Source organism: Thrips palmi, unplaced genomic scaffold, assembly GCF_012932325.1.
Source record: "Thrips palmi isolate BJ-2018 unplaced genomic scaffold, TpBJ-2018v1 HiC_scaffold_4, whole genome shotgun sequence".
Classification (NCBI taxonomy): domain Eukaryota; kingdom Metazoa; phylum Arthropoda; class Insecta; order Thysanoptera; family Thripidae; genus Thrips; species Thrips palmi.
This window is the reverse complement of record NW_023144631.1, coordinates 2,974,398-2,995,545: the sequence shown is the minus strand read 5'-3', so window position 1 is coordinate 2,995,545 and position 21,148 is coordinate 2,974,398. Positions and strand designations below refer to the sequence as shown.

At 62.2% G+C, this 21,148-nt stretch overlaps 2 protein-coding genes across 2 annotated transcripts; one reads left to right on the top strand and one right to left on the bottom strand.

Annotated features, from left to right (window-relative positions):
- Window positions 1-66: 66 nt before the first annotated feature.
- On the top strand, window positions 67-1,897 carry LOC117649790 (coiled-coil domain-containing protein 12). Its single transcript, XM_034392853.1, has 3 exons — window positions 67-370; window positions 465-603; window positions 698-1,897. Exons 1-3 carry the CDS (start codon window positions 231-233, stop codon window positions 902-904), a joined length of 486 nt encoding a protein of 161 aa, XP_034248744.1. The 5' UTR covers window positions 67-230; the 3' UTR covers window positions 905-1,897.
- On the bottom strand, window positions 1,134-16,442 carry LOC117649787 (carbonic anhydrase 7-like). The gene is made up of 7 exons (XM_034392849.1): window positions 16,089-16,442; window positions 4,457-4,504; window positions 4,081-4,245; window positions 3,853-3,991; window positions 3,666-3,771; window positions 2,890-3,117; window positions 1,134-2,612 (listed from the first exon to the last, which is right to left on the bottom strand). Exons 1-7 carry the CDS (start codon window positions 16,159-16,161, stop codon window positions 2,409-2,411), a joined length of 963 nt encoding a protein of 320 aa, XP_034248740.1. The 5' UTR covers window positions 16,162-16,442; the 3' UTR covers window positions 1,134-2,408.
- Between the last annotated feature and the right edge of the window lie 4,706 nt (window positions 16,443-21,148).

Sequence of the window (21,148 nt, the reverse complement as noted above, 5' to 3'; positions counted from 1 at the left end):
TGCGTGTTTTGGAAAGAGTTTCGTGAAAAGAAGAAATAAAAGGCGGTGGTAGTGGGTCTAAATTTCTCATCCTGTCACGTTGTTACTTGTTGTTGTTGTTGTAACTGAACTAAACTGAACCTTAACCTTCGAAAGCTTCAACCAGTTTTGTTTTGTATTTGTTGTACCATTGTTCTAAGTAAATCCAAGAAGAGGTGTAGACTGTTATTGTTTCCTCTATAACGCCAAAGATGGCCGAGGAAAAGTTAACTCCATTGGAAGAGGAGGCATTGAAACGCAAGGAGAGATTAAAGGCTCTGAAACGCAAGCGTGAAAACGGTGGTGAAGCTTCAGAAGAAACACCGGCTGTCAACCCTACTCCTCTACCCAAGTAATACTTAGCAACAGCGCATTTCCAATGAAATTTTCATTTCGCATTGTCATGTTTGTTACTATAAAGAGAATCTTGCAATATTTGTTTTCAGACCCAAATTTCGAAGCTACAAGCCGCAGGATGAGCAACTTAAAGAGAGTGTCATGCCTACTGCCAAACCCGCAGATGTTTCAGATGAAGTGAAAGAACAGCTTGAAGCTGCAGACAGTAGAGTTGTAATGGATGACCTGGTGAGTACACACCACTTCAGATTATCAACCCGTTTTTCTTGTATATCATTTTATGTTGGTCCATATGCATTGAATTCCTTGTTTTATTTTTCAGGACATCACCAAATTAGCTCCACGGAAGCCTGATTGGGATCTGAAACGAGATGTAGCCAAGAAGTTGGAAAAACTAGAGAAGAGGACTCAGCGGGCTATTGCTGAACTTATTCGAGACAGACTACGATTAGAGCAAGGGGATGACCTTGCATCCGCTGTGAATGTTGGGGCCCGAGCACAACTACAAGAGAATAATGAAGATGACTAATCTGCATTAGAGTTTAATGTATTTTATGTATTTTGTCTCCAAAACACTTTCATTGTAGACTATTATATTTGTACTTATGTTTACCTGCAATCCTGTTTCAAAGATTTTAAGTTTCATTTTCATGGTTTTTCCAACTCCTGTTAAGTCATCTTTTTATGAATGACTTTGTGTTGTTTTCTGCTGTGACCTCATAGGAACGTTTTTTAATGGACCAAAATGAAACTTTTACTTCAGGTCATGTCTCAAATTTAGTAATTTTTATTGGCTTTCTCATCAAACTACAAATGCCTGTTTACTCATTACATAATTTCTGACAAATTTAAGTACAAAACAACAAAAATATGTAAATTGTGGTACCATTTGAATGCTTGTTTTGTACCTCGGCAAGCAAAAGCTACCCTTAAATACTTCAACAATTTTTTTAAAAAAAGTTTTTACTTATCTACTTAACGATATTTCTTATTATCAATAAGTGTATCCCCACGTGCTGTAGCTCTTGATGTAAAAAAAAGGCAGGGTGGGGAACCCCAACTAGAAAAAATTTCATACCAACCGGTAGCATTTTTTGTCAGCAACATCAATATTATTTTGACACTAAAGGTTACCCATGAGAATTTTTTCAATCAATTTTAAAAGGACTGGTTGTGTTTTTGACATAATTAGTTGGTGTGAAAATCTTCCTCATCATGGTAAACTGCCTTTTATTTATTTTTTACACCATGAATTATAGGGCCCTGGTGCTTGCGCACAAAATAATTGGATTACAGAACATTTCATAAAACTACATCTTTGGTATAAAATTATGAGTGGTCAAACATCATGCCACTGAATCTTTCTCAATATTCTATTGCTAAAGTTACATTGGTCTGGAAATCAAATGTACCACAATAAAACAAATATTATAGGTTTCTCAACTAATTGCTGTAGATCGGATCAATTGGGCTCAATGTGCACTCTCCCTACAACAAGTAACCAATAAATGTGATTCTCATTCCCTTTTAGCTCAGTCAATCAAAAATGGCACGCAAATGTTGTCTGTGGCGGATTTGATAAATGCATAGAGCTACCAAGAGTTGCCTTTTCTACAAAACTTAACCGATAATATGCTCAACCAGCAAGAAATAAATACACTAGCTTATTACAAACAAATATCACTTTGATTCAAACTACAGCCCTGTTTTCGATTCGATCTCACTCCAAGGGTCAAGGAGCTCTGATATAGGGCTGGAGGAGGGTGGGCATGGGCACGGCCTCCCCAGGGCCTCCCCTCCACTCAAGTCTGCAGGCGCCAGCGCCAGCTAGGTGCCTTCAGGTCCTTCAGGCTGGGGAGTGGTGCCGTCCTGCAGCCTGTAGCGCCTGCGAGGTAGGCCACCTACCAGACCCGCTGCACGCCTCGCCTCGCCTGGTCGTCAGTTTGGTCGGCCGGTTTACCGGGTGTCTTGTGTGACTGTGGAGGGGCGACTCCAAGTGTGGTGGTGGTTTCATCGGCGCGGCCTGGGCCCGCCTATCTGTACATGGCCACGGCGGTGGCGGCGAGCAGGGAGGCCACGAGGGTGACTGAGGCGCCGGACCGCGGCGCCGCGGAGTCCTCCTCCAGGTTGAGCTCGCCGGCGTTGTACCACACGTTGCGGCCGCCCAGGGGCTGCACGGGGCGCGCGTTGTGCGTCAGGAAGCCGTGCTGGGTGCGCAGCCGGCGGAACGTCTCGAGCTGCAACAACAATCGAACAACAACAATCAATGGCAAGCGCAGGCAAGCCAAGGCAAGCGCCGCGGGGGCAGGCAACCCATTCGACTCGTTGGTTGCCTCGCTTCGCTTGGCGTGCTTCGCGATGCTTCGCGCACGGCGCGCATCACGTCCAATGGATTGGCCGCGCTTTCTACAAACTAGAGCGACGACGACGACGGCCGCCGCGGACGAGCTCGCCGTGAAGAACGACGCGGACAAGCGGGCACTGCGCAGCACCGCCCACACCGAGAAGGCGTACCTGGCTGTGGGACAATCGGATGGGGTGCTTGAAGTCGATCCAGGTGACGACCTCCAGACAGGGGGGCGTCGTGAGCGACCCGTAGTACGTGAAGTAGTGCGAGCGGGCGCAGGGGATGAGCGAGGCCAGGGTGAGCTGGCGCCGAAGGCTGAACTTGGTGAGGGGCGTCTCGATCTGCGGCAGGTAGTCCACCATCTCGGAGTAGACGGCGTTGTCGGAGGGCATCACCTGCGGAGGGTGGAGGGAGAGCACTCCGTTAGTCTCAAGGCTGACATGTCGCGTACAGCCTCACAGCACATAAGAAGCGGATCAGCGATTTAGCTGCCGTCGGGGATCGAACCCGCCAACCGCGGCATCGCGACCCACGCAACGCGGAGGGAAGGCGGGCTGGCAGCCAGCTGACGCTGACGCGCCGCCGCTATGGCCTGGATGTCACGCTCCGCGCTCCGCCGTGGCTCGGCTGGCTCGGCTAGCTCCCCGTCAGCTGATCGCGTTAGGTAAGATTATAGAAGTACGGAGTACAGTAGAGGGGCTCGTGTACGTGCAAGCCTTAAGGTCTGAGCAGTGGCCTCGGCATTGCTGGCTTCGGTAGAGCAGGGCGTGGCGGGGCGGGGCGTGGCAGAGGGTGCAAAAGGCCCTCCTCTGCTTCCCTCGCTCCACCAGCCCGGATTTGACTCTACCGGGACACCAGTGCGACATGACCCCAGCGCGGTCCAGCCAGGTCCAGGTCGCTCCAGCCGGGAGGGAGAGCCACCGCCGTGCCGCCGTGCGCTCACCTCGTAGAAGAAGGCCATCACGGCGAGCCCGTCGGACTGCAGCTGGGCCATCTCGGGGGAGCCGTAGTTCTTCTTGTAGAACACCATGTGCAGCTCCATGGGGTAGCTGTGTGCGGAGAGGGCGGATAGGTTAGGACAGGCACCGGCAGTGGCACGGCAAGCCGGGAGCGGCGTTGTGTTGGCGTACCTGTGGTTGTTGATGAGGTCCTCGCTGCCGAAGGAGTCGTTGGTGCCCCAGTGCCAGTGCAGCTGGGAGAAGACGTACTTTCCCTTGAGCGGCCCGCCCGAGATGGTGGCGGGCTCGGACATGTTGAGCTTGAGCAGCACTGTCGCAAAGATCAACGGTCAATTTGAAAACTTCAACTTCTTCGACATTTTGCATTTGGCACTGAACGACTGGGAAGGGGGAAGTTACCAGTGTGGCCGTTGTTGGTGATGGTGGAGGACAGGGGCGGCGTCTCGAAGCCCTCGTAGCGAATGGGCGGCAGGTGCACCCTGGTCACGTGGTGCTCGTCGATGTCGATGGGCGACTGGTACTTGCCGCGGCACGTCTTGTACGTGTCGGCCCAGTGGTCGGGGCCTGCAGCATGCAACCACTTCGTCAAGCAGGCCAGCAGGCCAAACCTCCCAGTGTCGAGAGCGTTGCCGACCCGAGTCTGCCTGCTAGGCAACATCTAGAGACAGCAAAGCCCGGAAATTGTCTAGCAGGCAGACGCTGCCGTTGGCAACCCTTTCGACTCTGGTGCATCGTGGGAGGTGGCCACGACACTGGACTCGTCGCGCTGGCTCACCGTGGTTCCCTTCGTAGGAGAAGTCGTCGAAAGGCTCCAGGACTCCTCCTGCAACAGCGGGAAATCCCTCAGTACAAGCAGCAAAGCGATCCGCGGACATTGTCATTGTCACCGCGCGCCTGGCGCTTCCGCTTCCATTTTGGTGTGGCTGGCCTGGCTGGCCTCCTTCCTTCCTCTTCGGCGGAAGCCTCGCCCCGCGCCCCGCACCCCGCACGGCCGGGACGCAGGACGCACCGCGACGCACCGCGCCGACGGCGCCCGACGGCCTCTACCGACGCGACCCGGCCATATCTGTTCGGAAAGCGAGCCTTGGCGGGGGAGAGGGGAGCCCCGGGGTCATAGGACAGCACAGGCACCAGCGGCGCCACTCGGCACCACTCGGCACCACTCGGCCGCGCTGCTGGACTGGATCCGTTCGTTCAGTGCCATTTGTTCCCCTCGGTCGCTAAGTGAACGCCCACGAGGCACTACACTAGTACGCCGTCGCGGAGGCTGGAGCAGGGCAAGCAGGGGAAGGGGAGGGGGAGGGGGAGGGATTTGAGGATGCGCGGAGCGGAGGCTCTGGGAATGAGGTAGGATTTCCGACGACGCTGGGAGCTCCCAAGCAAGGGTGGGCCATCGCGCATACTAGGTCCCCCCCCCACTTCTTTCCACTCCCCCCCCCTCACCTCTCGCCGTGGTTCTGCCACCCGTCTTCGCACAAAGGGGCCATAAAGCGCCCGACGTGGACATTGACTGCGAAATTTACATGACGTTCAGGCCTGCAGGCTTGCAGGTGTATGTGATGACGGGCTCTGATAGCATTATGTGACGCGGACGCGACAGGGACGGGACGGGACGGGGTGACAGGGCCAGGCAGCGGCAGGCGGTAGCCGCGGGCCCCGTCCTTTCGCGGCGGCAAAAGCGTGAGGTAATGGCACGGGGCAGTTTAACTTGACGCGCGAGGGCATGCAACAAGTCACCCGCAGTGATGGCAGCCAATGGCAGCAGCCGCAACAATTACAACAACAATGGTGCCGGGCAAGTGTTGGTGCGTGCCTCTGAGGACGCGGGCCATGCGGGCCGAGCGCCTGCGGATCGCCGGGTAGGCTGCCCTGCACGACACGCGTGCGCCGCACGCCGACGAGTTGCCTACGCCGCAGGCGCCCATAGCCCAGGCGACCGCCGGCAAGCCGGGACGAGCACGACAGGGCCGTTGTTTCGGTTAAACCTACGCGCCCAGAAGGGAGGTGTCTTACCTCTATCCGGCAACGAAACCAATTGTTGCGGCGTTTGCAAGCAAGGGCGTGCCGAAGACGTCCCGCTCCGCTTTGCACCTCGCCGAGTTCGCGGTGCCCGAGATAAAGTTAAAGCGCGGAGTCCTGCCGCGCAGCACGACCGACTCTGAAACAGTCTGTCTCTCTCGCACCTCTAAGGGACACCCTATAAGTGCGAGAGAGAGTGCCAGAGACACCGACTCGGAATCCCTGGTGCCGCTCGGACCGCGGCTAAGGTCTGCGGCCGGCTCCGCTCGGGGCCGAGCAGGCCGAGCAGGCCGAGCCTGACGATAGGCCGGCCGACAATTATTTTCGCCAGCGATTTTCGCCTCGCTAAGGCGGGCCGGGCCGGGCCGGGCCGGGCCAGAGCAGGCCGGGCAGGATGAGGCGGGGCGTGGCGTGGCCGGGAGCACGCCAGCGACGCCAGCGACGCCAGCACACCAGTAGCGTAGCCCGTCGGTCCCGCGTCGTCTAGAGGGGCGTCGTTTGTCGCTGTCTCTGTCGCACTCGGGGGGCTCTCCGTAAGGGTGCGAGAGAGACAGCGGCAAACCGCTGCTCTGAATCACACGGCAGCGGCGAGCAGTGGCGAGCGGCAGGGGGAAAGTGGAGGCAGCGGACGGGACGGACAGACGGAGCCACCAAGACGGATCCTTTTGCGAAATTCTGGAATCACGCAATGAGCGTCGATAGGCATCAAGGCGCTTCTAAGGGCCAAGGCAGCCAAGGCAGCAGCATTCGCGGCGTGAATCGCAGCCCGCAACGCTCTGCTCTGCGGCCCGGCCCGCCGAATGGCCCCTTGGGCCTTGGGCTGGGCGCAAACCCGAGTGAGGAGGAAGGAATCGAAAACGCAGGGAACAGTTTCCTTCAATGCTTCTGGTTGAGGGGCGTCCCGTCAGGTGCGAGGGAGACAGAGCGACACGCAGTGCTCGGAACCATGAGCCTGCTGACGGGCACGTGGGGGGCGATGACTGCCTGCGTCCCGGACGGATGGCTCGGCAGCCCCGGCAGCCCCGGCAGGCCCGGCAGGCCCGGCGCGACGCGGACCAATGTCAGCAATGTCACACGCGATGCGCTGAGCTGCCGTGCCTCTGCAATGCCGCCGGCCATGCCTCTGCGGCGCTCTGCGGTGGCATGCCTGCCGGCGATGACACCGAGGCTGCAGCACCGAGCCAGGCTCCATCCTGGCTCAGCTGGACGGCAGCTTTGAATAAATGTACAGACTTTGGAAGGCCGGTGTGAGAAAGTCGTCGGGGCACGTGAGGCTGCCGCGGGGCCGCGCCGCCCGCCGCGGCCACGCCCCGCCACGCCGCGAGCACGCGGTGCGCGCCATGCCGGGAAATTAATTAGATCGACGAGGCATTCCGAGATGAGCGGGACGGCGACGTGCGAAGGCCCGTCTGGCTCACGAGTCGGGGGGGGGGGGGGGGGGGGAGGGCGTCGCGACGCCCAGCCCCAGCCCCAGCCGGACGCCACCGGTTTGGCTCGACGCGCTTTGGGCCATTGAAGGGTCGATGCCGTGTCTTCTGGACCTCGCCGCCGTCGGACTCGCCCCGACGCCGCTCCAGGACCTGGCCTGGCGGCCCGACGCCTTCTTTTCAGCCTCGTTCGCTTTGGGCGTGTCGGTTTGGCGGTGTGGTGGTTCGGCCGGCCTCGCGAATCCACCCGCCGCACGGCCACGGCGCGGCATCGCGGTCAAAAGTTCCACGCTGGTTCGACGGTTCGACGCTCTAGGATTTAAGATCCGACGTGAACGTCATCTGTCAGGAAGATTTATGCGAGCAGGCGGAGCGGCCGAGTGATTCCGAACGACCGTTTCGTCGTGCTGTCTCTCTCGCACTCGTGGGGCGGTCCGTGCGGGTGCGAGAGAGAGAGAGAGAGCACGCCGCGGCCGCCGCGCCAGTGACGAGCGGCAGGCGGGAGCAGCGGCTCGCTAACAACAGGCCTAACAGAGTTATGCCTCGGCTTTACGGCGCCCCGCTCCATTCAGAAACATCATTTCGTTGCTCCGTCTCTCTCGCACCGCCCCCTGACGCCTCACGAGTGCGAGAGAGACGGATGACAGCACAGCCCTTCGGAATCAGAGGCGGCCGTAAGTGTACCTATAAGCAGGCGAAGCAGGTGAGATGGATTTCTCGATGGCCCTCTTGCGACGGCGTTCTCCCGCCGTCAGGGCTGATCGCTCTGTCTCTGTCGCACTCACGGGGGGCATCAGGGCTCGGGATCAGTCATCGGCCGCGTCACCGAGACTGAGACGGCCCTCGGCCTCGGCCCTCGGCCCTGCACGGTGTGATGTCTGGACGTTAATTAGCAGGGCGTAGCAGGGCTGCTTTCTCGCAGTGGCGTGGCGCGGCGTGGCGCGGCCCGTGGGGTGGGTCAGGGATCCGACTCCCCAACGCGCTGCTCGCACGCGCCGCGCCGCGCCTCCGTTTTAAATGCCGTGACGTTGGCCAATGCTCCACTCGACGGGCAATCCACTCACCGCCGCAATTACGAATTACGAATTGCAGCGAGCATCGCGGTTACCTCCGCGGGGTGTGGGTACACTGTACCTCGGGCCGCGGCAACAGCGGCCGGCCTGCCGCGGGTCAAGCGGGCGCGGTGCTGCTGCCTCGCGGTCAGTCTAGGCCATTCGGCAGCTCTGTCTCTCTCGCACTCGTGGGGCGGTCCGACTGGTTCGAAGGGGTGCGAGAGAGACAGAGCGACGGGGCGCGGTTCGAAAGCGGCCGCAGCCTTGGCGGAATTCTGTTGCCGCGAGCATGAGCCATGGCAGGGCCCCCGCGCGGAGAAAGGCGGGGGCACCAGGATGACACGTGGGGCACGGGGCCCGCTGCCTGGCCAGGCACCCGTCGTCCGTCCGACTTTAACGGTGTTCATCACGCCTCCCATCACGGCCAGAACCTCCTTCACGATGAACTGATTAACGGTGGCGGGTCCTGCCGGGTGCTGCCGGCTTAGGTGGACCAGTGACACACTGCCCGAAGGACGGCGTGTCTGTCCAGGCAGCCCCTCGCCGTGGAAATGGAAGACCGGTCGGCAGCCGGACGGTTCAGAAGATCGCTCTGTCTCTCTCACACCCTTACGGACAGCCCCATGGGTGCGAGAGAGACAGTCGCACATTGTAGACGAGGAAAAGCGCCACCATCTCACCGGCGGCCGGATTAGGAAACGCTACGCTCCGCCAGCGCCATAAAACGCGGCTGCTAAGCGGAGCAAACAACAGGACGCGGCAATGTCATGCTCTGGGAACATTCAAGATGTCAATACGGGGAGGCGTATGTGACAGCGAGTAGTTTAGGACTGCAACGTAACAGCGCGCTGCTGACACACTGTCGCGTTCATCTTTTCATCGGGAGCCTTGGGGACGCGCAGCGCGCGGCGCGGAGTAGAAGACGAGTGGCTCCCGGAAGCGCAGCCACGTGGCGGACTTGAACAGGACGAAGGCTGGCCGAAGTGCGCGCGCCAGGCCGCTGCAGCAGGACGATTCCGACCACCTCTTCGTCGCTCTGTCTCTCTCTCTCGCACTCACGGGCTGCTCCGCATCGTCCGCATGAGTGCGAGAGAGACAGAGCGCGGCCAAGGCGGGCGGCGCCCCGGCTGCACGTACGAGCTACGCGCACTTTAGTCGCCAAAGCACACTCATGAGCGATGCCGCTTGCCTCGCCTAGCCGCACCGACACAAAGAGACGCGATTCGAAGTTTGGTCCAGCCGTGCCTCAATGATTCAACGCGTCAATGCCAGCGCGTGCAGACGCGTCCCGGCGCCACCCGGTGCCCTCCGTCTCTGTCGCACTCGCGGGGCGTCCCGTCACGGTGCGAGAGAGAGGCAGCGCCGTCCGGGACTAGCCTCCAGGCAAGCAGGTAGCCAGTGGCCGTGCGCTGATTGATAACGTGGTCCCCCCCCCCCCACACACAGAGCCGTGCGGGCGCGACTTGACTCGCTGACTTGTTCAATACATCGGCGACGCCCAAACCCGAACTTTCCGCGAGTCGTCGTCGGGGTGCCTCTCCTCTCGGTGCCGATCACGCCCCGCCCAATGACGGCCAGCCCACGGCCCACGTGGTGGTCGCGGACACGCCGAGCGCCACGCCGAGCGCCACGCCCCGTCGCGACGCGGACCTCGGACTCGATAAAACAAATCCAAATCCCGCCGGCGGCGCCGCGCGGCGCGCTGCCGGACACACGGCGTCCTTCGCCGCCGCAGAAGCACAAAATTTTAACGATTTCATAATCGCGACGGGATGCCGATTCTGAACAGCGCTTTCGTCGCTCTCTGTCTCTCTCGCACTCACGCGGCGCCTCCGGATGAACAGTGAGAAAGGTCCAGGCCTCGGCGGCCACCGCGTCTGCCTGCAGGGAGATGGATGGCTCCGGTGGCGGTGGTCCAGGAGGCGGTCGCGGTCGCGGTGGTCATCCTTGGCCGGCTCCATCCCTGACCGTTGCACTATGCACTACGAGGCCCTCTTAGCTCCACCACCACGTTCCATACTTCTTTGGAACGCGGTCCCGAAAGTGAACTCGAATTTACGTCGAGAAGGTCGCTCGACGGCCGTTCTTTGTTCATGCAGTCTTTACGGAGAGGGTGGGGTGGAAACTAGGAAACTAGAACAGGCGATGATGACCTGGCTCGTTGCTGGTACTCAGCGAGCCGGCCCCGGGCCCTGGCCCTGGCCGGCCCTGGCGAGCGGCGACAGTCAGTCAGACTTCTCAGACCGAGTCCCTGAGTCACTGCGCTGCACGCACGGGCTGTCACTCCGAGGGCAGTGCTCCTGCAGACTGATTCCAAAGAGTCGCTTGGTCGCTCCGTCTCTGCCGCGCCCATGACGCGTCCCGAAGGGGTGCGAGAGAGACGGAGTGACGAGACGACTTGCAATCAGTCTGCAGGGCCCGTGGCCGCGCCCAGCGCCCAGGGCACGGCCGGCACGGGGCACCGCAGGGGGTGGGTCCGAGCCTTTTAGCGCGAAATTGGAGGCGAGAGACGCGCGTCCGAATAGCAATTGGCGCCCATTGGCCAGTCGGGAGTCGGGTCGGCGCCGAGGCGGCTAGAGGCAACGACCCGCCCTGCCGCCCTGCCGCCCTGCCGCCGCCTGACAAAATAATTACTTAATGGGCATGGTATGGCCTATGGCCTGCTTTATGTGGGTACTGCGACCAGACTGCCATGGGTGTGGCGGCGGAACGGAAAGCCATTTCGGAGAGGACGGTGTCCGTCCGTCTGTCCGTCCGTCTGTCCGTCCGTCTGTCCGTCCGTCCGTCTGTCCGTCCGTCTGTCCGTCCGTCCGTCTGTCCGTTCGTCTGCGTGCGATGGCTAGGGCGGGGCTCGACGCGGCGAGGCAGGTCAGGGCGCTAGTGCCGGAAGGTGCGGGGCTTGTTTTCACTTGACCGCACTGGAAATCCGGCCGCTGCTGGACCGGGACCACTAGCAGAATGATTTGGAGAGTCTGTCCTTCGCTCTGCCTCTGTCGCACTCGAGGGCGTTCCGCAAGGGCGCGAGAAAGACAGCGGCGGAACGACTGCTGGACCGCCCACGATAATCCGATCGGACCGGCGACCACCACAGTCAGATTCCGTCGCTCTCGCTCCTGCACGGGACGAAGCTCCACGAGTGCGAGAGGGATAGAGCGACGAAACCGCACTGTCTGGAATGAGCCTGGCAGCGCCACCCGCATCGCGTGCCGCCTGCCACCGCCCGCCCCGCCCCGCCCCGCCCCGCCCCGCCCCGCCCACGCGTGCTTATTGCCCGCCAGTCTCATAACGACTCGTGCCTAACCTGTATCCATTAGGAAGAAAGTGGCTATGCACACACACGCACGCGCACGCACACACACGCACTCAGACGGATTGGCGAGGGGGCCACCCGATCAATCTCCGCGTTGGCGCTTGCCGTGTTGGCCGCGCTGAATGTTTGAAAGGGTCGCGGGGCGGGAAAGGCAAGGCGGGGACGCCGGGGCCGGGAAGGCGCCTCATTCCGCGCGGCGACAGTGCCCCCTCTCTCTCTGTCTCTCTCGCACTCCCACGGCTCGCTGCACGAGTGCGACAGAGACAGAGACACGAAATTGGCTCTTCGGAACCAGGCGGCCGTATGTCGCGTGGCCGTCCGCCGATGGCAGGGACGACAAAAAAGCGATGCAGGATGCCGAACAGCACTCTGTCTCTCTCGCACCGGCACGGGACGCCCCACGAGTGCGAGAGGGACCGCGACGGAGCCACTGGCTCGTCCACCTCCTCACGGCCGGGGCCCTCCCGCGATGAATAGTGCAGCGAGGCTACCGGCTTGGCCACGCTGCAGCGGGACGGTTCCGAATAAATTGATTGGCCCCGCGGGTGCGAGAGAGACAGAGAGACGTGCGGTTCGGACGCAGCCTGCAGCACACCTCCGAGGCGCGCGTGCTCGTCCGGCTCGTCGCGCACTCGGGCACTCGGCCATGCAGATCGCGAGCGACACGAAGAGCCAGGAGGCCGGGTAGGAGGCCGGGCCGCCGCCCTTGGCGGACTCTGTTCTCTGGTCCCCGTGAACCAATAGCCCATACCGGCCGACACTCCGCTCTTACTTTCGTTGCCCTTTTTTGAGGTGAACCGTTCCGCGGTACCTCCGCGCTGACCGCGGTACATGCCGCCAGCACTGCGCTGCAGTAGCACTCGCTGCTCGGCGGGGCGGGGCGGGGCGGGCGGACCGCAGGCCAGGGCCGGGGCGCGGGCGCTAGCGGCCCACCGCAAAGTACGAAGCGCTGCGCTGTCCGTGTCCAAGACAACAGACAACACGGCCTGTTTTATTGAGACGGAAATGACGGCTCGCGCGGCGCGCGCCCAGGATTGCGCCCAACAACGGGCTTCGGCTGGCCGGCCACACGCGATGCCGCTGTGTGACGGGAGGGATTCTTTCACAAAACCTGCGAAGCGACAAAACTCGACAAACCTCGGACACACGCTGTTGCACCCCTGGGAGGTAGGCCGCCACCACCGCCAGGCAGCACGCCGGTGTAACGGGGTGCCTACCCTGACAGGCGCTTCAGTGTCCAACGCGCGCGCGCGCGCGTGTGCGTGTGTGTGCGTGCGTGTGTGTGCGTACGTGTGTGCGATGGTGAGGGTGGAACAGAATGACGCAGTTTGCTAATGAGCAACATTACTCACTCAAACAAAGAGCACAGTCGCGGCAAGCCACTGGCGAAAATAATTACCTCACAGCCCCCCCCCCTTTCCGCTCACTAACACACTCACACTCTCACACCTCTGCATACATGCATGCACCTCCACACACCAACACGTAGGCGCCGCTTAAAAATAAACACGCGCTCAGGTCTCTATCACGCTAGTGCCTCGTTACTCGCCTCGTGATGTGGGTGACTGGGGCGGAGGGAGAGAGAGAGACAGAGGCGGGCAGACACACCAAGGGAGAAAGCCAATGCGCGCCTGCAAATGGCAGGGCAGTCCCGCTGCCCGTCGTGCCGTCCACCTAGGCTAGGCGGCGGCGGCCTTGACCTTGTCCGGGTTACGTGTGTCGTGTGTCGTGTGTCCGGCGGACTGGACTGGCCCGTCCGCGGCGGCACGCTTTCCGAGGATCCGATGCGATGGACACGGGGCGCCGCCACGCCGCTACTGTGCTGGCTTCGGCTTGGCGCCGCTCTGCCTGGCTTTGCGAAGTCCTCCGCTATCCTTCCCTGTTGCGCCACGGCGGCACGGCACGCCACGGCACGGCAGGGCACGGCACGGCGTCGTCCTCGTTTTATTGCCAACTTAATTGCCATCTTTCCCCGCGGTAGTGCAACAACGCGGCAACTCGCCGCCCGGCCCGGCCCTGCCCGGCCCGGCCCCCGCCACTGCCGCACTGCCCCCAGCCGCCCCAGCCCCGCCGCGCGTTGAGATTTCCGCCCGCCTCGCTTTGGCCGGTGGCGCGCGTGCGTCCCGCGTGCGTCCCGCGTGCGTCCCGCGTGCCTCCTGCAGCCGCTTCCAGGACAGCAATGAGGTAATTTGAATATTAAGCAGGCGCATGATGCGTACCGCGGTGCGATGGTGCGATGGTGCGGCCGCCTGGCTGCGCTTCGCACCGCTTCGCACCTCCTCGTCGTCGTGGGAGTCTGCGAGTCGCGGCTCGGCGCGGAGGTGTCAAGTCGTCTGTCAGTGACCAAGGCCCCACAGACCGCAAGCAGCACAAGCGGCACAAGCAGTGCAGGCAGCAGGCAGACGGACCGGGGAGGGGAGGGGGCGGATTCCGAACATGTCATTCTCTCACTCGGGCGGTTCTCGTAGGTGCGAGAGAGACGAAGCAACGGTTTTCAGTGTGCTGGCTGCTGTGTGAAATGGGCTGACCCAACACCGATGGGACCCCCAGCCGCAGCCGTAGCGCGACCCCAGGGCGGCCTTGCAACCCCTCAAGACGGACCCCTCCGCCACCGCGACCTCCCCGCCGACCCCGCGCCGCGAGCCAGCTCGCCTCCGCGATGCTTTATGCACATCGCAGTAAATCTTGCAGAGCCTCCTCAGTCTGTCTTTGCTGTGCCGTGCGTGACCGGCCAGTGTCCACTCGGAGCCCACTCGGCGTCCACTCGGAAGCTCGCCGCCGATTTCCGCATGATGACCCGCCGGTCCCCGGGCGAGCCACTCGAGGGCTGGACGTGGGACGGTGGACTGGAATGGGAAGGCAAAGCGTCCGGGCGTGTGTCGCGTCGCGTGTCACGCCGAAGGAAGTGGCAAGGCGAGGCGAGGCGCCGCGAAGGTAGGCCGCCAGCGCCGCCACGCAGCACGCCGGCGCGGCGGGGTGCCTCTCCGGGCAGGCGCTTCAGTCCTTCCTGTGACTCGGGCGCTCAGACGTGTGTGCACGCGAGTGTGTGTAAAGGGGGGGGGGGCACGGGTACTTGACTCCGGGCGACTCTCCTTCAATGCCTTTTCGGAACTGGCCGACGCGCCAGGATGCTCGGGATGTTCGTTGAGAGCGTTGTCCGAGTGGAGCGTGGCGGAGCGCTGACCCGGTGACGCCCCGACCCATCGGCCGACCGGCCGGCCATCGCGCGTGTCGCGTCAGCAGCATTTCGTCGGAAAGAAGGGCAGCGGAAACTGGAAGGGCACTGGAAGGGGGAGGAAAGCCCCGCAGCCCCGCAGCCCGGCAGTCCCGCACACATATGAAAGTTCTTTTCGGTGACGCACAACGCACAATGCGCGGGTCGAGTCGGGTCGGTCCGGTGCCTTTCTCGCCGTCGAATCGACTGTACATCACGCACGAGGGCAGGGGGAGGGGAGGGGGCAGCATCCTGTGACGGCACTTCTGGGGAAGTCGCGGGGCGCTGGCCCTGTGACCTGGCCCTGTGACTCCGCGGCTCGGAGGGCGCGTCACGTGGTGCATCATCGGCGAGGGTCCGAATCACGCGAAAGCGATGAGCGGCGCGGCGGCTGTGGTGACGAGGGGCGATCGGGGCGATCGGGGCGCCGGAGGCGAGTGACTGACAGATGGAGTGAGTCAGGAGTCAGGAGGCGAGACACTGGCCCGCTGTCCTGACGCCTTTTCGTGCGGCCGCGCGAAAAACGGAGATAAGCAGAGCAGAAAAAAGGAAGAAAAAGAAAAGACGGCTTTCTTTTTTTTGCCTCGATTCTTTCATCTCTGTTGGGGCCGGCCGGCCGGCTCTCTTCTTCCAGTGTACTACGGGCTGCAACAGCACGGCGGCATGACCACGCCAACACACTCGCGGTGCGCCGGCGCCATCACCGCACATTTGGCGTCGTTTGGCGGTTTTTGCGCCATTTCGTCCCACGGTGTCGCATCGCAATCGCATCGTGGCCCGCGGTCCTGGTCTAGCCAGCCCGGGCTAGCCAAGCTGGACTAGCCAAGGGCAGGGCATCCCCGCGGTCAGCGAAGTCGCGAGGGCCCTGCAGTGCCGAGGCCGCGTCCCGATGCACGCATCCCATGCAGCCCTCCCACGGCGGCGCGTCGCCAGCGCGGAATCCGTCGCGTCAACGCGATCCAAGCGCCATCCATCCGCGGCCCGCTGTGGAAGACAGGAAGACACGAGGCACGCCGACGAGCGCGGCGCCGATCCGCGGCCCTGCAAAGGTTTCGGAGCGACCCACCGCCGCGTCGCGCGGAGTGGGAGGACAACTAAAAACAGTGGCGCGATGCGAGGACATGAACCTGGTCTGCCGAGCCTGCTGCCGGGCCTGATGGCGGCACGCGGCAGATGTGTCGCACCTGATGAACCCGGCAGTACAGGCAGTACACTGGTATGGCGCTTCACGGCCAAGGGCGAGGACGAGGGCGAGGACGAGGGCGGTGGCGGCAATTACGGGCACTGGGAGAAGGCGCCGGGGGACCTCGCTCTGGGGGATCTTGGCCTGCTCGCCGCACGGCGGCACGGCGGCACGACGCCGACAGGACGACCGGCAGACTCACCCTGCACGGCGAGGAGGCAGGCGGCGGCCACGGCCAGCGACGTCCAGGCGTGGACGGACCCGACGGACGGCATGGTGGGTGTCTGCTGGAGCTGGACAAGCTGGACAGGCTGGACTAGCTAGCGGTGCTGCTGGCGGCCCGGCGGAGCTGAGCGGCGAAAGTGGCTTCGACGACGGCGTCCTTGGTGCCGACGGCGTTGTCGCTGCGGCGGTGGCGGCGTGTGACTGACGCACCCCCTCGTCGCCGTCCTCGCTGTCCCTCCCGTGCCTGGCCTACGGCGGCCTACCCTTCCCTGTCCGGCCGTGCCGCGTCCGCGCGTCCCGTCTCGAGCGTCCGCGGTGGGCGAAAGCGAAGCACGGACTGCCGCGCTGCCTCGCCTGCCTCGCCTGCCGGGAACATGAACACGCTGGGTGGTGTCTATGGGGCGAGTAGAGGGAGAGGAAGAGGAGGGGAAGGCGGCGCGGAGCGTGTCGTCTGCTACTGTCCGCGGGGCGCGGGAGGGGAAGGGGGGAGGGGGGCGTCATCACTGCCCATACACGCAACCCCGCCTCTCCAGCGCGACCCAGTGCCAAATTCCAAATTTATTCCTGGCATTGCCGGCGTGGGTACGCCTCATGATGCCTCATTGGCGATTTAAATGCGATGCATTCTCGGAAAAACAAATTCCGAATGTGCGTGACGGAATGACCGCCTGCTGGTCCTCGCAATCGCTGCTCGCGCCGCGAGTTATCAGCGATTCCCGACCCGGGCAACAGGTGGGGCCCTCGGCCCTCTGGGTCCTCGCCCCCACGCCCCCACGGGACGCCGCCCAGACGGCAACGAAAGCACAGCGCCCTCCGCCGGGCCCGCGCCTCCAGTTCGCTAATTCGCTTTTTCTTCTCCAGTGTGCTGGGCTGGCGCGCCAACACCGACTTGACAGGCATGACACGGAACAGGAAGGCCGCGCGGGCCTGGCGTGCCGTCAGCAGCAGCAGCGGCGGCGGCGCATCTTCTATTCGCAGGACCAGTTTTTTCCGCGACACCGCCACCACCGCGAGCCGCGAGCACAGCGAACACGCCGCCAACAGTCCATTCAAATGCCGGAGCGCCCCTCGCGGGCCTCGTGGACCTGGAGCTGGACCTGGAGCTGGAACCATCCGCAGAGATAGAACCAGACCTGGAGCTGCTCTACGGAGCACGGCCCGCGACTCTGATGCGCTCTGCTGCACCTCGCTGAGGTTGACGCTGACCCTCGCGCGGCGGTGCTGCAGTTAGCACCTGAGCCTCATCCTTGCGGGCTTGTTGCTCGTCGTCGGACAGGGCGGCTGCGGCCTGCAGCAGAGCCACGGAGAGTCTCTCTCGCACCCTTGCGCGGGTCGCACCGTGAGTGCGAGAGAGACAGCGCGACGACAGCGCCGTTCGGAATCAGTCCCCTCTTCTGGGGACGCCATGGACAGCTGCCGGCCCCGCGCCCCGGCAGGCAGTCTGAGACGTGTATGACTGTGCACTCCGACGCCCCTTTTCCTTTCATCGGCGCTTTTTGCATTGCCCCTACACTACACTACACTACACACTGCCGCTTCGCCGTGCTTCGCCCACTTTTCCCTTTTCGCTGCAGCATTTCGTCGCCGGCCCGGCGCGGCATGTATGGCGGTTGCGAAAGAGGACCTCGCGTCTCGCGTCCCGCGTCCCGCCCCGCGTCGAGAAAGTGTCAATGGCGTCAGTTTTGAAAATGGTGCGCTCGGGAGGAGAGCGGCCTTCGTTCGGACAGGGAGGGTGCCGAGCCGAGGAACGCCTCGAAACAAGAGCAAAGCCGGTCACTCGCCACTCCAGGGCCAGTGGGGCAGGGAGGCGCCCTTCTCCCCGCCCCGCCCCGCCACCTCATTACCGGCCGATGAGCCCCCCTTTGTCCTGAGCCACGGCCCTCGGTCTGTTGACCGCCCGGCCCAAGCCCTCAACAGTGCTTCGTCCGCGCCGGGCATGCCACTTTAACAAGCGTTCACTCATCTCTCATCCGCGACAACCGCGTTACCCACGCGGCTTAGTTCTTTTCCACTTCTTCTAATCCAGCACTATATTTGTTTTTGACCGCATAATGCAAAGTCGACATGGATGGGTTGCCAGGTGTAAACGGACGGCCGAGAGGGTACTACACTGTACAGTCGTCGCCGCTCGTCGCGGTGTCCGACACTTATGGCCGCCGTTTTGACTCCCATCATCGGCTGTTTTTTCCACTGCCTTCGATCCCATGGTTTGAAACCGCTCTGTAAGGCAAACCTGAGTGGTGGGTTTGCCTCTGTGCGGGATGCCAGGAACACACTGCACGTCGCCGCGCGCGGGCCGACCCTGCAACCGCGCCGGGTTTTTTAATCCCATCATCCATCCCGTGACTTTTTAAACGCGGTGGTTTCCGCCTTGAAACCTCCCCTTCAGGATAATGCCGTTCAGAAAGTCACGTCAGGATTAGTCTCTGTGCGGGTGCCTATCAGTCCCCTTCACACACCCCCGTGGCCGGGGCCCGGGAAACCCCTATCAGACGAGACCCCCTCCATTCCACCTGAGAGCAGCAGTTGCCCCGAACTCGTTGCAGCTGGCCTTGGCCTTGCCCGCTGTGAGAAAGCAAGTGTAGCGGCCTTCCGAATGGATGGCCTGCGCAATGCCTGCCTGCAGGTGTACCCTCCACTTGACCCGGGGAGGAGCTCGCAGGGCCCGCGGGTTTTTGGCCGTCATGAGAGAGCGCCGCCCCGAACCGTTGTGTTTACGCCTTGGGCCTTGCCGATAAAAATGACGCCTTCAATGGATGGCCTGCGCAATGCCTGCCTGCAGGTGTATCATAGTTTACTTGACGTGCAGGATGCTCGCAGGGCCCGCGGGTTATTTTTGGACTCGTCATGACGAGAGCGCCGCCCGAATCTGACCAGGTGTGTTTACGCGACGGGCCGAAGTTGCCGATAAATATGACTCCTTTTTCTGGTTATTCCTAGTGGCACTGGTTTCTTTCGCGTGTCGATGGTGCCGGCCCTCCTCGGCAGGCCGCGGCGGCGTGCGCGGCACGCGTGCTCGCGCTCCGCTCCGCGCGTCACGAGGACCAGCAGCCAGCGGGCGGAGCGGGCGGAGCGGAGTGATTAAGTCGGCGAGTGTTATCGGCAGAGGCGGGGGCAACGGCTGCGGCTCAGCCTGAGCCAGTCGGCTAAGCCAGTGCCGTGGAATCCCACCTGCTCCAGTGAACCCCACCCACAGGCAGGGCGCGGGCAGGGCAGGGCTCCGGCGCGTGGATCTAGTCCGACGAGGGCGGGGCGTGGCGGGGCGCGTCCGCCTTCGTCAAGGTCGTCAGGGATGGCATTCTCCATTCCTCGGCCATTCTTCGCCACGCACCGAGTGATTGTGTAGTTACGCCTGGGGGGCGCGGCGAGGCGCGAGGCGAAGGCAGATCACACCAGCAGCCGGACCGAGCCGGACCTGCTCCAGATGATAATGACGGCGACGACGTCTTGTCGGCGTCCGCGTCACTGGCAGCAACTCATTCCGAGAGTCGCTCCGTCTCTCTCGCACCCATACGTTCCGCCCCATGAGTGCGAGAGAGACGGAGCGACGAAAACGACTCTCGGAATCAGTCTGCAGAGCGAAGCAGCCCACGAGGCACGCTCAAGCCCAGAATTTGGTTTAGCTGGTTTAGCGCGCGAGGGCGGGGAGGCTCCGTGGGGCCGCGGGGTCATGCCTGTCCACTAGTTCCCGGCCACTCTAGAAAACCCGGCGGACCGCTCTGTCTCTCTCGCACTCATCGTGCGCCCCGAATAGGTGCGAGAGAGACAGAGCGACGGGACGCTGCTCGGAACGAACCCACTGGCTCCAAGTCGCTTTGCCAGATTTAATTAATGAAGCGACCCGGCCCGCTTCTGGTGTCCCTGCTTCAGTCGGCCACGTGGGACTCGCAGAGCTAACTTCGTGGTCCGTCAGTCAATCGCACTATTCGCATTTCAAACAAAATGCCCCCGTTGTACTCCGTGCCCTGGCGACCTTTAATCCCCTTTTCAATGGCTACTGGCATGACCCTTGCTGCGCTCTCCGCTGAAGTCCCCCGACGACACGGCTCGGCCAATTTACAGAGTGCCAGTCGGGTCCAGCGCAACGGCGGAACGGTGAACGCGGGCAGAGGAAGAGCGCATGGCGCTATCGGGACGCGCCATCGCCATCGCAGTGACAGTCAGTCCAGTCCGGCCACAGTGGGGGAAACAAACCGAAATCCGGGTGCCGGGGGGAAGGGGGCGCACAGAGCTGTGTGTGTGGCGTAGCTAATTCTCCGCCCTCTTTTGTGGGACCTGAACGGACCTGAATGTAGTGTAGGTAACACACAGAGCAATCCGCCTAAAGGTAGGTGAAAAGTGCTGCATGCCCCCACCCCCTTGACGGCAAATTATGAGTACTCGCCTGGAGGAGGGGGATTAGCGTAGGAGGCTGAGGCAAAAGGGGGGAGGGGGGGGGGAAATTAACGAGGCAATTCGGAAAGCGGATACCACGCTGCCGGGGGAACCGGTTCCAACCGACTACATGGAGGACGCGTTGGACCTCGGTAGTCGGTTCGCTCGCACATTTGCGCAGCGCATCTCTGAGTGAGGGGGCTGTGGAGCTGCGGGGCTGCGGGGACTCGTCGAGGGACCCATCATCGCTGTTGTTGTGGTCAGGTCAATCGACGCCCGCGGCCAATCGGTATTCGGTGACGCGCGGCACCTGCAGACTGATTCCGAGAGTCGTTTTCAGCGCGATGAAAACGACCCTCGGAATCAGTCCTCCGTACCGACCTACCCGTGCGGGCAGCTCTCTGTGAATGGCCGCCGGTCGGGTCGAAAAGACTCAAGCACAGCGTGTTCGACCAGGCTGCCCTCAACGCCCCGAATATCGGACTGTGGTTCCGAATACGGCGTGGGCCGAGGCGCCGCCCTGAGTGCACGGCACTGCGCGGCACTGCGCGGCACTGCGAGGCACTCGGGGGTCGTTAGGAACAAACGGCACGTCGCAAATCACGGTGGAGGCCTATCGGGGCCCGCCACGGCCCGCCGGCGTGTGTCCCCCGGCGACGCCCA